The sequence below is a fragment of the Columba livia genome, chromosome 5, assembly GCF_036013475.1.
Source record: "Columba livia isolate bColLiv1 breed racing homer chromosome 5, bColLiv1.pat.W.v2, whole genome shotgun sequence".
NCBI lineage: Eukaryota > Metazoa > Chordata > Aves > Columbiformes > Columbidae > Columba > Columba livia.
In genome coordinates, this window is record NC_088606.1 from 63,041,582 (window position 1) to 63,057,875 (window position 16,294).

The 16,294-nt window shown below is 40.6% G+C and overlaps 1 protein-coding gene across 3 annotated transcripts in view; it reads left to right on the plus strand.

Annotated features, from left to right (window-relative positions):
- The window catches only part of LGR4 (leucine rich repeat containing G protein-coupled receptor 4), an 80,702-nt gene that overhangs the window by 44,159 nt on the left and 20,249 nt on the right, over nt 1-16,294 (plus strand). For all 3 annotated transcript variants that reach the window (XM_065065467.1, XM_065065466.1, XM_065065468.1), the window contains exons 3-4: nt 6,282-6,353; nt 7,909-7,980. In XM_065065467.1, the coding sequence (XP_064921539.1) occupies nt 6,282-6,353; nt 7,909-7,980 (144 nt within the window). The remainder of the gene's footprint in view (nt 1-6,281; nt 6,354-7,908; nt 7,981-16,294) is intronic.

Below are 16,294 nucleotides of genomic sequence, written 5' to 3' on the forward strand. Positions count from 1 at the left end.
CAAGAGACAGCCTTTATGGATAGATCGAAGCAACTTTGAGGATTTACTATCTCAACAGTCACTTTTTTCCACCCTTATCCACGTCTTTAATGATCTTGGAAATGTTCTGAGCATCCAAATAGCACTATCTCCTAAAAGCACAAGTCTGTAGTTGATTCAGTTGTTGCATCCTGTGATCAAACCCAAGTCTGGTTACTTTAATCTTCATGTCTCTGCTTTACAGACTAGGTAAGTGAAATGTATTTATATAATAGCTAGGAAGGAGCGTGTTGGAGTGTTGGAGTGGAAGATGAAGTTGGTATCAAATCCACAGATCCTTTTCTGAGTGTCGGAGTCCTCAGAGCTGGACCTGTCAAGCACAAACCCCCTCCGCTTTCTCAGTAGTGGACCCACCACTATGGAAACCATTCCCATAGCACAGTGAAGTGCCCCAGTCCCTCAGCATCCACAGTGAAAGGATAAGTTAATGTTAGACATGGCTTTTTGAGGCGACAGCAAGAAGAAATAAAACCCCCAAAACCACCATCTTCCCCAACTAGAGTGTTTAAGTTTGGGCATCATGATGAAGAACATGTGATATTTGTCTCGGGGAACTCTTTGAGTAAACACGATGGTATCTGTAGTGATTCCTACTTATGTGGTGAGAAATTGGAGGTAAAGCAGAGGAAAGTCATCACAATGATGTGGAAAGGCAGTTAGGGAGAAGAAGATGCATTTTATAAAATGTATTGTGCTTTCTGCTTTGGAGGTAGGAGGAATCAAAGTTTCATACTGCAACAGCTTGTTACTGCTCTAGACCAATCTTCAAGACAGCACAATATTGTTGCTTATTTTTAAGACGTGACCAATATAGAAAATTTGTGCAAAGTTCTCTTTTGCTGGAGAATACTAACTGTGACGACAAAGCTTGCTTCAGCAGGACATAATGTATAATAACTATTTTAGTTTATACGTATTTCCTTCGGTGCAGGTGTTGTAGGCTGTGGTCTCTTCGTCAAGGAGGTCTTGCCCAAATACAGACACTGCTTGCAAATGGAATGATAATGCATGTTTTGCATGGATGGGAGTGTTTGCGTTCAAAATCCATCATCATTTATTTTCCTGTTAACAAGGAAAAAAATATATTCTTTGATAGTCTATGAAAAGGAATATCGTAGAGCCATATTCTGTGTTGGAGTGGGCGCTGTTGACTCTTGCTGACAACAGTAGAACTTATGGGCAGGCTTCAGATTTCTTTCAGCTTAGTTTACATAGACATTATAACTTTTTAGTCCAGAATGCATTTTGAAAACAAGCCATCACCTTTAAGTTCAGTATAACTCTGGGAAAGCTGTAAATGCTGGAAAGGCTCAGGATGAGAAGTGCTGCTCAGCTGGTGCAGTTTCAGGGCTGGTTGTAGTAACAAGTTTCCTTTTTCAGTCCTGATGTGTCTTGGCTTACTCACCATTATTTATAGACAGTGTTTGAGATTCTATGATGCTGAAACTACTGCATCTGAAGTAGAAGGGGGCAAATGCATTTTTCCATTGGTAGCAGCAGAATAAAATATCCATTTAGTTATGCTAGAACTTTGAACCTTAATGAATAATTGTAGCGTAATACCATGCGTCATCTGTTAAGAAAATGGAATTCTGGCTGCTTTTGTGGAATGGGTGGAACACGAAGCTCTTTTCTTAGGTTTGAGAAAGTTTAATCCGTGATTCTCAGCACGTGTATCTATGAGGCGCTTTCAAAAGTTACTTCTGTTGCGGGAGAACTTGAAGTAAAATTTAAACCTTGAAAAAGTTGATGGGAAGGGCATTTAAGGATGGCAGGAAAGTTTGATGTAAGACAGCAAAAAAGTAAACGAATTACGGAAGTGCACATGGGGAAGCAATGGAGTGTTTTCCAATGGAATGAAAGTAAGTAGATAAAAGAGAATTAAAAGAAGATGTTGAGTGGGCAGAGAGACAGTGGAAGATGGTTCATAAGGGAATGTGGAAGGTTCAGCCTTCACTAGATCTTGAATTAGGAGTCTCGGGTCTTACTACAAAGCAGCTAATCTAGAAATGAAAATAATAAATGGTTTATTAGGACGTGTCAGGATTGCAGTCTGCATCAGTATTGGGATTTTCAGTGAGGAAGAAAGGTTACAGTTCATCCATGGAAAAAGCAGCCAATGCGGTGTTGTCACATATGAGATGGACAGCTAAGGTTGGGAGGATCCCACAATATCACCAAGTGGAAAAAACCTAACAACCCCCCAAAAAGCAAACAACACGGTAAAAAGACTCTCCCCAGGTGTGCATGTGTGTGCACAAGATCTTCAGAAGGACACGAGACCCAGTTCTTTTCTCAAGTAACCCGAGGTTCACCACCCACCATCTGGGATGCAAGACAAGCAGAGAGGTTTCCAAGGAGTTTGTGTTGCATCCTGTCAAAATGAGAGCGATGGTTTTAATTATTATGGACAAAAATGTATCCCTGGGACACCCTCCCTGATTTTGGAGTGACATCAGTGATTAACGTGGCTCCATTAACATGCAGCCGGGTTGCCAGGCTCAGAATTGCAGAAGTTTTAATTTCCCTAAAGAGAGAAATGGTCTTTGCTGCTTTGAGAAGAGTTTCAGTGCACGAAGCTCTGCTCGCTGTGTACTCTGGGAGTGAGATACCGTGGCAGATTATTCCCCAGCCAGATTGTATCCTGATTTCTGTAATAACAACAAGGAGCGCTCTACATCTGGAGATCACTTACCGTGTCACTTAAAATAATGATTAGAGAGTAATGCTTGCTTACCAATATGACAGGATAGCGGAAGGATTTTGTCGTCTGCATGCCCTACTCTGTTAACCTGCTGTGCTGAAATTGATTTTGCCTATTTGGATTTGTCTGGAATTGCAGAAATGGTGTCCCACTGAAACAATTAATTATTTTTTTTAAGTAAAAATAGAGGACTACAGTTTTCAAAACTAAGTAATTACAAGGAGACTGCCAACCTAGAAGAAGATACTAATGTGATCACACATTACAATGGTGATGCTGCTGCAGAAGCCTCCAAGGTGTAACTCGGCTGGGTTAATTGAGGATATTTGCAGATTTGCAGTCCTGGGCAGAGTTTCCAAACAAGGGGAACAGCGATGGAATTAGCAGGAAAACTTAGTTGGTGTGATGCACATTTAAAAGGCAGCAAATTAAGTTTTTGTGGCCTATAGCATAACAGGGCACTTTAGAGTTGTTTATTAAATTAAGTCTTTGTGGGTGAATCTGTTTTACTGTCTTCTTCCTTTTAGAAAAAGAGCTCAAAGTAATGGTGTTGCGCCTTGACTCAGTAACTACAGATGGGCTTTCAGACCAGGTTTCTGAGATTTTCAATTCAAAATGAAGGGAAGGAGGGGTACTGGGCTCTCTATAGTGTAACTGTAGGGCTGTCTTCAGGTGCTGCTTCATCACAGTTTGGGGTTGTCCCACTATAGAGAAGTTTCCAGGGTTGGTCCCAAGCAAGTTTGCGCAAGGAGTTGAAGGTTATTTCCTTTATGTTGTGCTGGAGTCTGGGTTTTGGTAAAGCTGTGGTTTTCCTTAGCCTATTTACCACATGTGTGAGAGAAAGAAACAGAGGTGCTTCTAAAACATTCATTTTAAACATTATATATACAAATCTGAATGTGACCATTTTTGAGACGTGCTGGAAGGAGAGATGTGGAAAACCCATCTGGGTGATTTCAGCAGCGTCTTAATTCACACATTGTACGTGCGCTGTATTATACGCTGTTTTTCATTTCTCTTTAAAATGAATCTGGTTGCATAAACAGAAATCTTGCCGTCCAGCTGCAGCGGAGGGAAGCGTGTCAGGAGCGCTGTGTGAGATGCTGGAGAGCTGTGGAGAAAACCTCCTGAACAAGCAGCCGCGCTCCCCAGGGCCGGGACGCGAATGATAAATGTCTGTTTGGCAAACTGATTCTTAGCAAAGCCTTTGCACCCTTGGCCAGTTGCATCCTGTTTCCTGGAAGGATGCCAGATGGAGGAGAAACGGAAATGTAATGGATTGCAGGTTGTTGGTTTTATTATCATTATTTTCTTCTGTTGGTCGCGAGAAGGCCGAATAAACAGGAGTTGCCTTGAGGTAGGTGAAGTCTCACTATCTGAAGTCACGCAAGCCTGGCTCAGCTGTATTTCATTTCCAGCTCTCTGTAGTTGTGTTGGTGACACGCAGGGAGGCTGTTCGGCTGGATTTAGTTTAGCTTTTTTAAAACAACCAATAATCCCCAGGCTCTTGGAGTGGAGGGAGAAGTTAGAGCAGATGCCGCACGCCGGCCCGGTTAACGGGGAATCTCAGCAGAGCCGCCGCTTTTTGATACACGTGGTAGGGAATCAACATTGCCTCGTAGTGTTTGAGCGCCAAAATCGTGAGGTGCTGGAGCCTCAGTTAAATTTCTCTTGATTTAAGGTTCTCTATTTTGATGTCTCGAACACTTCGTTAAAATAGGCACGTGTTTTGCAGGTCGCTGGCTCTCTGGCGGAGAAACCCAGCATGTTTCATTGATATTTCCATTTATGGTGAACTCGGGGGGAAATTGTTAAAAAGAAAGCCATGAAATATTGCGGATCTCCCTCCACATCCCCCCAGATAAAGTTAATATAGTTGATTTGGGCAGCTACTGATGACAAAATGGATTGGGGGGCGGGGGGGGGTGTTTAGTTGCCATCTAGAATTTCTGTTAGAAATTCAGAGTATTTGAAAAATCATGTGAAAGCTCCAAAATCCCAGACAGGAGATTTCAAGAAGTAAGTATACATTGATTCTCTTTATTTTTCTTCTCATTTCACAGCTGTTTGGTTCTATACATCTTCTCCCTTGGTTTATAAATCAAACCATCTACCTTTGACAAATGGTTTTGATAAACATAACTCGCATGCTCTCTATCAGGCAGCATTTTATTAAGTCATTAATTCCTTTGCAAGCAAATTTATGCAGGCATCAAATGCTTTGGGTGATCTCTTTTATGTAGTTAGAAACAGAGACTAAGATAAGAAAGTAATAATGTTGCTATGTTCTGGCAAGCTGCTATTTTAGGTGATGCTCTTGTTCTTTCCTTCATTTGCCTGTTTGAAATAGTATTTTCCCCTTAGTGTGGCTTCACAGTGCCCTGTGACAGCAGAGGTGGGTTTTGATAATCTGTGACCTTTGCCCAAACACATTGACTGTTTTTTATTATTAACACTTGCTGCATTGTACACAGTATTTCCACCGGCTGATTTCATTGTACAACCTTCCCCAGCATTGCTTTTGCTTCTCTTGGCTATGAAAACAAGGCTGAAAGCAAATACTTTGGCTAAAATGATGGCATCTGTTGGCAGCTCTGGTTTACCAGGTGTTCTGCATTATTGTCTTTTACCCTTAATAAAATACCTGGTGTCACAACTATTAGCAGCTCCGCAAAGGTTGGACCACACAGGGGCTGCTGGGCAGGATAGAGGTGAAAAGGTTGAAGGAAAAAAGGAGCAGGGGAAGGGGGTGGAATGAGCTGTTTGAAAGCAGCTGTTTTGGCTGCTCTTTCTGCTTTGTGTTTTTCAGTGTCTCCTATATTTATTACTTTAATATCACGGCGGTTTTAACAACTTGCGTTAGTGTCTAACAGCCCAAGCTCGAAACCGGACACATCTTGTGAGGAGCGAGCGAGTAGAGCCGAGGATCCCGCTCCTTTTCTCCATCCCAAACCAGTTTTGTTTCCTGAAAAACAGCTGACCAAAAAGCTGAAAGATGACGTCTCTGTCATGTCAGCAGACATCCTGTTGGTTGTCAGCACTGTGAACACAAACACCTGCTTGCGAATATCATCTTCACATTTGGGATTCTTCACACGAGCATCCAACTATTTTTTGCATAACTGCTTAGTTTCTGTAGAAACTGCCACGTAGATTAAAACCACATGGGTACCAGAGCGTGTGTTTCAGCAGAGTGATGCTGAAAGCCAGAGGGTCGCGTTGATAGTCAGTAAATGCACTTTTCAAACCTGGTGCCGTAAGATTCTTTATCGCTATGGGGTATGTTTTGTTGGTTTGTTTTTCTTTCTAGCTTGTGTGCAAAAATATATCCATGAGGCTGAGTAATGCATTCTTGTCATTAAAAACGTGCAATGACAGAAATAACTGTTGCAAGCGTGGAGGATCATGATTATGGCATAACTGAATGCAAAACGCCTAATTGCCTGCAAGATTTCATATATCGTTGATTTTCCCTTGTTAGATGGTTGTAGAAGTACTGCATTTTGTGACTGAAATTATTATTGCCATTTTTTTCCAGGCGACTGGCTGGCAATGACCTCTCTTTTATCCATCCGAAGGCCTTGTCTGGGCTGAAAGAACTCAAAGTTCTGTAAGTAATCGGTTTTCATTGCTCCGTAGCTCACAGTCCGTTTGCTCAGTGCACAGCCAGCCTGGCTGCTGGGAGCCTGGAGGAAATGGTTTTTGGATTCCTCTCTCAATTATAGTGCTCCTACTTTTTAGTTATTTTATCAAAGCTTGCTCTAAGTGGTGATGATGAGCAGTGGTGAACTTGACTAAACCGTAATTACAGCGTTTAATTAGAAAGCTTACTTGTTTCTGACATATATTTTGTAGCAGAAGCATCCTAAGAAGGAAAAAATCCTAAAAAGGATGTGTAAATGCTTTTGTTATCCTCCACCCCCTCAGTTTACTGCATCGGGTACCCTGACACTGCCAGGTACTTAGGGAGATGTAAAACACTGTCTGACCTTGTATTACCCTATGGGTAATAGAAATAATTTCCATAGATTGACTGCTTTAGGTGAAAATGACTTATTATTAGGAAAAATGCTTTAATTAAAGAAAGGTTAGAGTTGTATGCCTCGTTTCCCATATCTTTTTTCCCTTTCTGAGATAAGAATTATTAATTTCCACTGTTTTCCCATAGCTAAGGATAAAAAGAGTTTGCTGTTGTTTGGGATTTAAAAAAATCTGTATCCAGAAATTGCGGCATTTATGCTGACGTAAATATTTCCAGTTACTAGTAGGGTAATAGATAGTTAATTAAACAGATAATTACAAAAAATAATTGAAAAGGACCCTGAGGTTGTAAAGAAGCAATCATAAGGAGGATACGGATTAGGAAACTGCCCACCTGCAATACTGCTTAATGGTGCTTTGTGGATTGAAGGCAGCGTCAAGGCTTTTGAAGGTAACTCCACTGGGATACCCAATGCTGGAGGTGCCTGAAATTCCAGCAGTTCTTGAAAAATTTGGGACTTAGATATTAATTAAGAGTTAACTTATTTGTCTAATTGCATTTTAACCCAGTACGCACCAAAATCTAACCGTATTTTATAATGTGTGAAACCTCAGTTATTCGCGTTGTCTTTATAAAATAACTCATCGTGCAATTATATGTTGTCCCATGAGAGAAGTTCTTTAAAAAAACCCAGTATAACTTAATTCGGCTTGGCGCCAGTTTCATTCTGTGTCTTTTAAAGTTGTGCTTTGTTGTGAACACACTTTATAAATCAGATTGCTCATGCGTTGTGTGTTGATGGGTCTTTGAGAAAAATTAGAGGTTTGTGTATTTTGGAGCATGTATAGGGTGATTTCACAAGAAAGTAATAAAATGTCATTCATTGTAGCAAATTTGTGTTAGTGTGAAGTTGTGCGTCCTCTTCAGTGAGTTCTCAGGGGAATTTCAATGTATTATGTCAGAGGCTTGTTCTCTGCAAATTAATGAAGTTAATTAACGAGTCATAAATAAAAACGAAACAGACCATTTTCTTGTTTCATCATTGCCTTTGGGTAATTCTGAAAGCTTTTATGCACATCAGTAATCTGTGAAACCATAGCGGGACCGTGGGCTCTTCTGTCACCTCTACTGTTGATAAAGATTATTGTCAAATTGTACTTTGCTAACGCGGTGGATTTTACAGGACCCTACAGAACAATCAGCTGAAGACTGTACCTAATGAGGCCATCAGAGGATTAAGCGGTTTACAGTCTTTGTAAGTTTTCTTACTTTGCTTTTTGTCACTTTGTACATGTTTGTTTCATTCCGTAGAGTTTTGAAGTATAGTCATGTATGTGTAATAATGTACCTGGGCTTCTTGATATTGCAGTTTCAACTGGAGCATAGTTTGCCATGTAAAGTTAGTAAGAAATTTGATTTGTCATCTTTGGTGGGGTGACCCAAATCCAAACTCTTTCAAAACCCAAACCCAGTGACCGGATTGCTGTATAAGTGCAATGGTGGGGGAGTTAAACATTTATCGTCTTTCTTGCGTGTCCTAAGGTGTTTAAGCAATTTTAAAATGTTGTGCAAAAATGAATCATGCCCAAGTCTTTTGTATCCAGAGGAGGGAAATTGGTTTCTGGGAAGGAGTATTGCTTGAGACACGCATTATATTGGTTTTACTGGAAGGTGTTGAAATCACATAGACAGTTATGAACACCTCAGCCATTATTGCGAGTTGCTCATGAGATATTTCACATGTGCTTATACTATCTCATGGCTTATTACGTTTTATAAAGCATCTTAATCAGCCCTTAATAGTTAGTTACAGCTCTCTAGGTGGTAGATGCTTATCAGGGTGGTGAGGAGGTGGAGGGGGGAAGGGCTACAAAATTTTCTCCTCTTTTCTGCTTATCTACAGAGAGAGCGGGCAGATTATCTTTTCCTTCAGTGCCAAGATTCGGATTTCTGGGCTAGGTTCCTGTTGATTTCAGTGTTGCATCAGGTTATGGAATAGCTTTTTTTAGGCAAAAAAAAAAAAATAGATTTGCAAAATAGCTTTGCAAACTCTTGCCAAGGTGCTTTCTGCATTCCCTGAGCTTGGATCCCGGCCACTACCTGCTCGGATATTCCCGCCTTTTACACGTGAACAAAGCGCAGTGAGGAGCACGGGGCAGAGCAAGGTTGGCTGCGTGATGTGAATAACCCTTTAGTAGTTGTGTTTGTAGGGTTCTTTTACCCCTGAAACCAAACAAAAAATAAAACAAAACAAACAAAAAAACCCAAAACAAACCATAAACCAACTCCTTCCTGGTTTTCAGCATTCCTGTGGTGCCAAAAAAGAAACTACTTTAGTAAATACTTTTGTTGTCTGCAGATCATCCGTTTCAATTTCAATGAATGTGCTTTGTTCTCTACTTACATACAGTAGTGTTTAGTCCCTAATTAAAATTTAAAATATAAAATCTCCAGTTTGATAATTTTATGTGCAAAAGGGAAGGGGCAAAACTAAGGAGAAAAAAATATGAATGGATGAATTAAACCAGCATCTCTCTCTTTTTAATAATTCATATATTTTCACAGAATGTTAGGGATTGGAAGGGACCTCGAAAGATCATCTAGTTTAATATGATTAGAAAGAAAGTGGTTAGAACCATTTAAAAAAAAGACATTTTAGTTGTTGGAAAAAATAATGGAATGATCATGTAATATTGTATAATGTAACCAGCACGATTGCTTGACATAACATCATTGTAATTAAAATGTAATAGTAACAATTTAAAGCGTGGTGAGGTTTCCCTTTCTGGGAGCTTCCATGTTCACAAGCAAATGATAAACTATCAATTTTAGGAAGGTAAAAAGGATTAAATTGGGCTAACAACACCAAGCTACTTATTACATCTTTTTCTGAGGAAAACCTGATTGATTTTTCTCAAAATAGCTGTTGGAAACCCATTCTGGAAGCTGTCGGTGTCAGAACCTCAGATGAGTTTGTTTAATTCCATTGGTGTGAATTGTGTTTTGGTTTGTCCCTCTCAGTTCCTGAGGGATCCTGAGGGATCACCATCATTTGTTCAAATCAATTTGAGAATAAATCGGTTTTTGAGACAAGTGTAGTGGGAAACATGAAGCATTTTTCCCGTGCAGTTTCTTTACTTCACCTAATTTCTGTCATTTTAACAAATTTCAGGAAAAAGTTTTACTGCATCGCTCATAAGATTACAGTGTAATTGTGCACATCCCCTGCTAATGTAGGGAGCACCTTCTGGTGAAGGAATGTAGAACAGGTCCTCTGAGTTTTATGTTTTAATGTGGAAATAAAAGTGCCAGCATGCTGCCTTATTTATTTAAAAACAACAACAAAACCCAACCCAAAACTAAATATATAAGGAAAAAGGTGATTTTCCCCGCAAAGGAGTCTGTGTAAAATATTCATTGAGAGCTCCTGAGCTGCTGTGACTTTCTTCTAAAACAAACAACTCTTCGCAGAATATGTTAGAAAACCTGCTTCTAACTTGTTGATATATAATCTCCATGCAAACCCTGCAAGTTTAAACATCTCTTAACCGACTCCTTTGGCAGATTCCCAGTTTGCTCTGAGTAGGCTTTAGGGGGAATTTTTTCATGGTGAAGACACAAATTACTTGCTCATAAAACTGTAGAGTATATTGATAATCACTTGGGTTGCAGCTCCTGTAGAACTACACCGTTTCTCTTTATGTGCTCCAATTTCTGGCTGCGTAGGATGGCGGTTGCCACACTATGTATTAATGTATGTATTAACCAGCCCAGTAAACCTACCGGTGTGGAAATAAAGATGGTTAGAGGAGCTTCATGATCTCTAATGTTTATATTACAGCTGGCGAGGAGCCAGCCTGGTTCAGAATGCTAAACAACAGCTCTTTATTTTCTGTTTACGTTGGATATTTTCCCAGCTTTGGCCTCCAAAAGAGACTTAGGACAGAGTCCTTCTTTATGGAAGTGAAATTTAGCAACAAGAAAAGAGTTTTAGTGAGGGGAAACTTGCCGTCGAGCACCCCAGAGAAGTTTTATGTGGCAGGATGTGTTCTCGTTGTGAATGTCGTGATATCTAACGAAGAGGCGCACTTTGTACCTTGGATCTGGGAATGGTATCGGGGAGGTTTATTGGTGATCCAAAGGTCGTAGGAAGAGCTGGAGGCAGGAAAGCGTTTTGGCATCTGTGGAGCCCAAAAGGACCTTCTATTTTTTAGGTGCTGTAGCATAAGAAGCATATTTGACTGCGATGACTATTTGTTTTGTTAACACCACTTGTTCTGACCTTTGTGGGGATTTGTAAAGTGGTTCTGTAAACTACAGCAACTTCTAGGATTGCTCTAATTCACCCTAAACACCCAGCTACATATGAATTTTAAGTCATAGCATAGAATATTCTACTACAGTCCTCACTGCCTGACAAACACTGGAACTACATTATTCAAACAGAGACTTTCAGATGCTTTCAAAACTAGAACTTTGTTCCATTTCAACTCAAAATACCCAATTGCTGCTAATTTTAGTGGGTATTTGCCATCAAATCCATGAGCCGTTTTTGAAAGCTTGTCAATAGATGCTAAAGTATCAGAGACGATTTATTGTAATTGTAGTTCAGGAGTCACCGAGGTTTTGTCCCTGCACATGTGCCCACATGTGGGGAATATTAGAGCAGCAATACAGGGTGTTTCAAGAAGATGGACCCAATTTCAAATCACTGTATCTCTTTTCCATGTGGGGATATGTCAAAGACCATGTTTTTGTGCCACCATTAGCGAATTAACAAAAACAGAATCACCACAGCGGTGACTTCAGTGGATAACGACACTTTGTGAGGCGTTTGGGACAAATTCAACTATTGCCTTGATGTTGTCCATACAGCAAGTGGAGGGAACATCTACAAAAGCATTTATAAGCATTTATAAAAAGGTTGCTAAAACTTGATAACTCATTAAAGCGTTTGTAAATTTCTGTGTAATTGTAGCGTCTTGCCGTAGTGAAATACACTGCTTTGAAATCGGGTCCATCTTTTTGAAACACCCTGAGGTTCAAAGCGCTGCCCCTATGTTGCTATGTCAGAATCGCAGATCTGTGGGTATTGGGACCGTGCCAGTGTGGTGTTTGACGGTGATAGCTCCTGCTTTTCTCTTTCCGTGGGTGTTCACCTGAGCTGCAGGGTCGGTGTCTCCGGCCGTGTGGTCAGCGGTGATTTTCTATGGTACCCAGGACCGGTTCTGGCTCCCGAGTCAGGTTTTTACTCCCAGCATCTGTGCGGGATCATAACCAGTTTTGCAGTTGCCTTCTTATCTCAGTGGTGAGAGCAGGCTTGAGGCAGAAACATGCTGAACTGGAATGTGATTATTAATGTACTTTCTAGGAGAGAGGATTGGCTTGGCCCAGGCAGGAAAGACTTGGTGTCCTGGTGTGGGATTGAGAGAAATGAGAGCAGCATCTTGCTTTGCAGTATGAAGATGTGTGGTAGAAGGGTGGCACATAGCAGTCAGGACACATTTAAAATACATGCTGTAGCACATAATCTGCTACAGCCTTGCATTTCTGGCGTTCTCTTATTTTAGGAAGGATGCCTTATACAGATCAAGTTACGCCTGTATTTATTAAGAAAGAAAAAGCCCACACAAACCATACAAAAAACCCCAAATAACAACACCAACAAAACAAATAAAATCTAGAAACATTCTGCTGCTGCCACAATGAAACCACACAGCTTTAAGTGGTAATTCATGTTGGTGGCAATTTTAGTAACGTAAACCATTGGAGCACATTGAAATATGTCGAAAGGGAAGATCACTAAATGTGGAGAGGACAATGCAAACGTTGTATCAAAAAATACGCAGTTCTACTCTAACTCTGCTCGTTTCTCTTAAAACGTGTTTGATGGCTTCTGTTGATAATTTTGTGCTTCTGGATTATATAGTTTTGAAGGCCAGGGCTATCTGTCAGGATAATCCTGCCTGTGAGACGGGAAGATCTTAATTAAGAGCAATGACCAGATGAAGTTAAGAAGCATTCTGTGGTCTTAGATGCAGTATGCACCTTCAACAGCGGTACGTGGTCTATCAGCTAACGAACTTTGAATAGAGGTTGGTAGTTCCCTGCTTTGCTGTTTTAAAGTGTTAAAGGGGACCAGCCCTTCGAGTGAGCCTATGTTAAGCTATAGGATTAAACTATTGCCACCAGAATGGGAAAGCAAAAAAATTGACACACATTTTCTTTTTAACTCACAAAAACAATGCAAACTTTAATATGCTGAATATGCCTTTTCCTCCTCGAGTTTTTTTTTTTTAAGAATGTATAAGAGCTCTCCTGAGCATGTTTGATTATGCTGAAAAATCTTCAAATATGCAGCAGTTTAAATACGCTGCTTCGTGAACTTTGCTTGCTGAATGACAGGAATCTCATTTTTCTGTGCCATGTTCACCTTCAGAAGCTGTTCTGGTTCTCTTGAAAATGAGCTATGGCTATTTCTTGTGAGCTTTAGGAATCCCTGGGTTTTTTGTAGCCTTTTTTTTTAACTATCTGGGCTTGCTTAAGGAATTGCTGATGTTTAAATAAAAATGAGGAAATTGTTTAGAAACAGAGTGGTCAGAAACTTCACTGGGATGGTGGAAAAGTCACACAGCATGTAGGTAAAGATGGATGAATCCCGTATGGGTAATTCGCAGCAAACTTTGTATGATGTCTGGCTGATACCATCTTAAATGGAAGAACTAGATGTGCCGGCACATGGATATAGGTGATTGAAATAGCTTTGGCATGTATCAGTAGTTTCTGAGAGCTGCTGTAAAGTTGTCTCTGAATAAAGCAAATCCTTGTATTGATGTTTTCAACACATAAGGTTGATACAGTGAGCAAACGCGCTGAGTATTTTAAAGTACCTCTGTTGACACGGTGGGTTTATTGCCCTGCATTGTAGCAGATTTTCTGAGGTACCAGGGTTATCAGTACTTAACTTCAAAACCTAAAAATCTACTTCATTGTTATTTGAGTGATTTCTTTGTGGTTTTTGAAGGAGCACTTTAAAGAGCAAAGTTTTTTAACGATTGCCATTGAGCAGAAGTGGTTTAACACAAGAGTCAGGAGCGATTTTATTAACATCAATGTTAAACTCTTGCTATTAGTATCAGACTTAAAATTTCCCAGTCACTGGAGCCTGGAAGGCTGAGTGTGGTCACAGACGAGATCTATTGGGGCTGCCAGCTGGTGGGACAGTAGCTGCAAACCAATCTGCGACAGTCTCCTATTCCCAGGCAAACAGTGTGAACAAAATGCATGGCAGTACATTCATAATTAATATTGTTACTAAGATGATGTTTACGAGATATATGTCGTGTCGACAATACCCTGGTGGGCTTTGCAGTGAGGAGCATGATAAGGGATCACTGGAGGGAGTCCAGCGGTGGGCTACAAAAATGATGAGGGGTCTGGAAGGCCTTTCTTATGAGGAGAGACTGAGAGAGCTGAGTCTGTTCAGCCTGGAAAAGAGAGGCTGAGAGGGCATCTCATCAATGTTCATAAATATCTAAAGTGTGGCTGTCAAGAGGATGGACCAGACTCTTTTCAGCGGTGCCCAATGACAGGATGAGGGGCAACAGGCACGGACTGAAGCACAGGAGGTTCCATGTGAACATGAGGAGAAACTTCTTTACTCTGAGGGTGCCAGAGCCCTGGAACAGGCTGCCCAGAGAGGTTGTGGAGTCTCCTTCTCTGGAGGCATTCAAAACTCACCCAGATGTGATCCTGTGTGATCTGCTCTGGTGAACCTGTTTTAGCAGGTGGGTTGGACTGGATGATCTCCAGAGGTCCCTTCAACCCCAACCACTCTGTGATTCTGCGAGTGTCTTTTCCTTTTTAGCTTTTTTTAGCCCTGTAGGCAGATGCTGTGCCCAGGAGCGGTGCTGCTGTGCCTGCTTCAGCGGCAAACACCTGCTTTTGTGCAAGTGTCCGGCACGGCAGGTTCTGCTGAGGTTTGGTGTGGTGCAGGGATGGTTCTGAGACTGGGAGGAGGGCTGTTGGCTGGCTACTGGGAGATCCCGAGGAAAGAATGAGGAGATTGGGTGATTTTTTTAAATCTCCCAGTGCTCCAGAAATGAAAAACATTATCAAAGCTTTTCCTGACTTACCCCCTGCACCGTAATGTATTTAAAAAGCAGGATGCCATGTGGTGCCACCTCCCATGTATCCGTACAGTTGTGTAATCCTGGCAGGCTTGACCTGAGATTTGTAGTGAAAAGCTTTGTGAAACTACACTGGAGTCAGAATGGTAATTTAGTGTGTGTTTATATTACTGTAGAAATACAAAAAAATCATATATGTGTGTCTGTTAGACTTTGGAACTTTAATTCATTGGATTCGAGGTAGGAGTTCATATTAGTTTGACAGTTTCCTTACAGCTGAGTTAATTGCTTTAAGACCTTTAAGTTTCTATGTTCTTTACTCGTTTTAACAATATGTCCAGTATTAATACAGGAGCTGCTGAATATACAGGTTTCTACCATCCTCCTGCTCTTTCTTCTTGTGCAGTTGGAGTTTGTGTGAGGAGGGAGCCTAACAGGTGACAGAAGTGAAGATGACAGCTCTGCAAGTGAACACTGATTTTATAGACTAAACGTAAAGGTCTCTCACAAGCCAGTGCCTATAGGGAAACTGGAATTGGAGTAGCTTCTGAAAGATCAAGGAATTTAGGTACATGCTGGAAGATCCAATTTAAAGAACATAGTCTTATCTTTAACACTTTAATGGAAAAGGACGGTCTTTGTGTAAGTTCAGTCCAAGAGTATTACTAGTGCTTTGGTAATTATTGGAGCAAGTGAATATTCCCTGTGCCATATTAAGGAAAAGGTGTGGTCCTTAGCTGTGTAACTTTAGGTTTACTTTTCAGTTGTTTCACAAAGTACTCCATTATGTGCATTTTACATTAAATAGAAGTATTTCAGCTGTCTCTTGTGCATTGAACATAAAGCGGATAAGCTTTTACTGTTCGGAAGAGGGGGAAAAAAATAAGTAACTGTGACACATCAGGCTTACACTAAGAGGCATGAATGAACACCAAAAATGTGGATGAGACAGAAATGGCCAAAGTAATTAAAAATAAGTCTTGAGATATGACAACTAATAACAAAAATTTGGCACCAGTAAATATTTTTGTGTATAATCGTAGTAATACCTGCTTTGGTTCATTTGATGCTGTGCTTGTTCCTATAATATTTGTAAATCATGGGCTTTCCCTTTAAAACTGTAAATGAAGGTCAATGAAAATCCTGGAAAAACTGTCTATTTTCAGGTGTTTTGTTCATGTATCTGTTGGACTCTGGGAAAACCTTGGGCTGGCACAGTGGTCTTCAGAGATCGGGAGGACGCTGTGTAAATGGAGAGTGGGAGACACAAATAATCACAGCATGATGTCTTGTCTTTCTCCTTGACTTTGGCTGTATGATTTGATATCACTCTATTCAGACATTGCAAACATTTGGCATCATCTTAAAAATGCAAGGAAGTGACAGAGAGCCAGGAAAGTGCCGTCTTTCACCTTTTAAACCTCCTGCTCAGTGACCGTG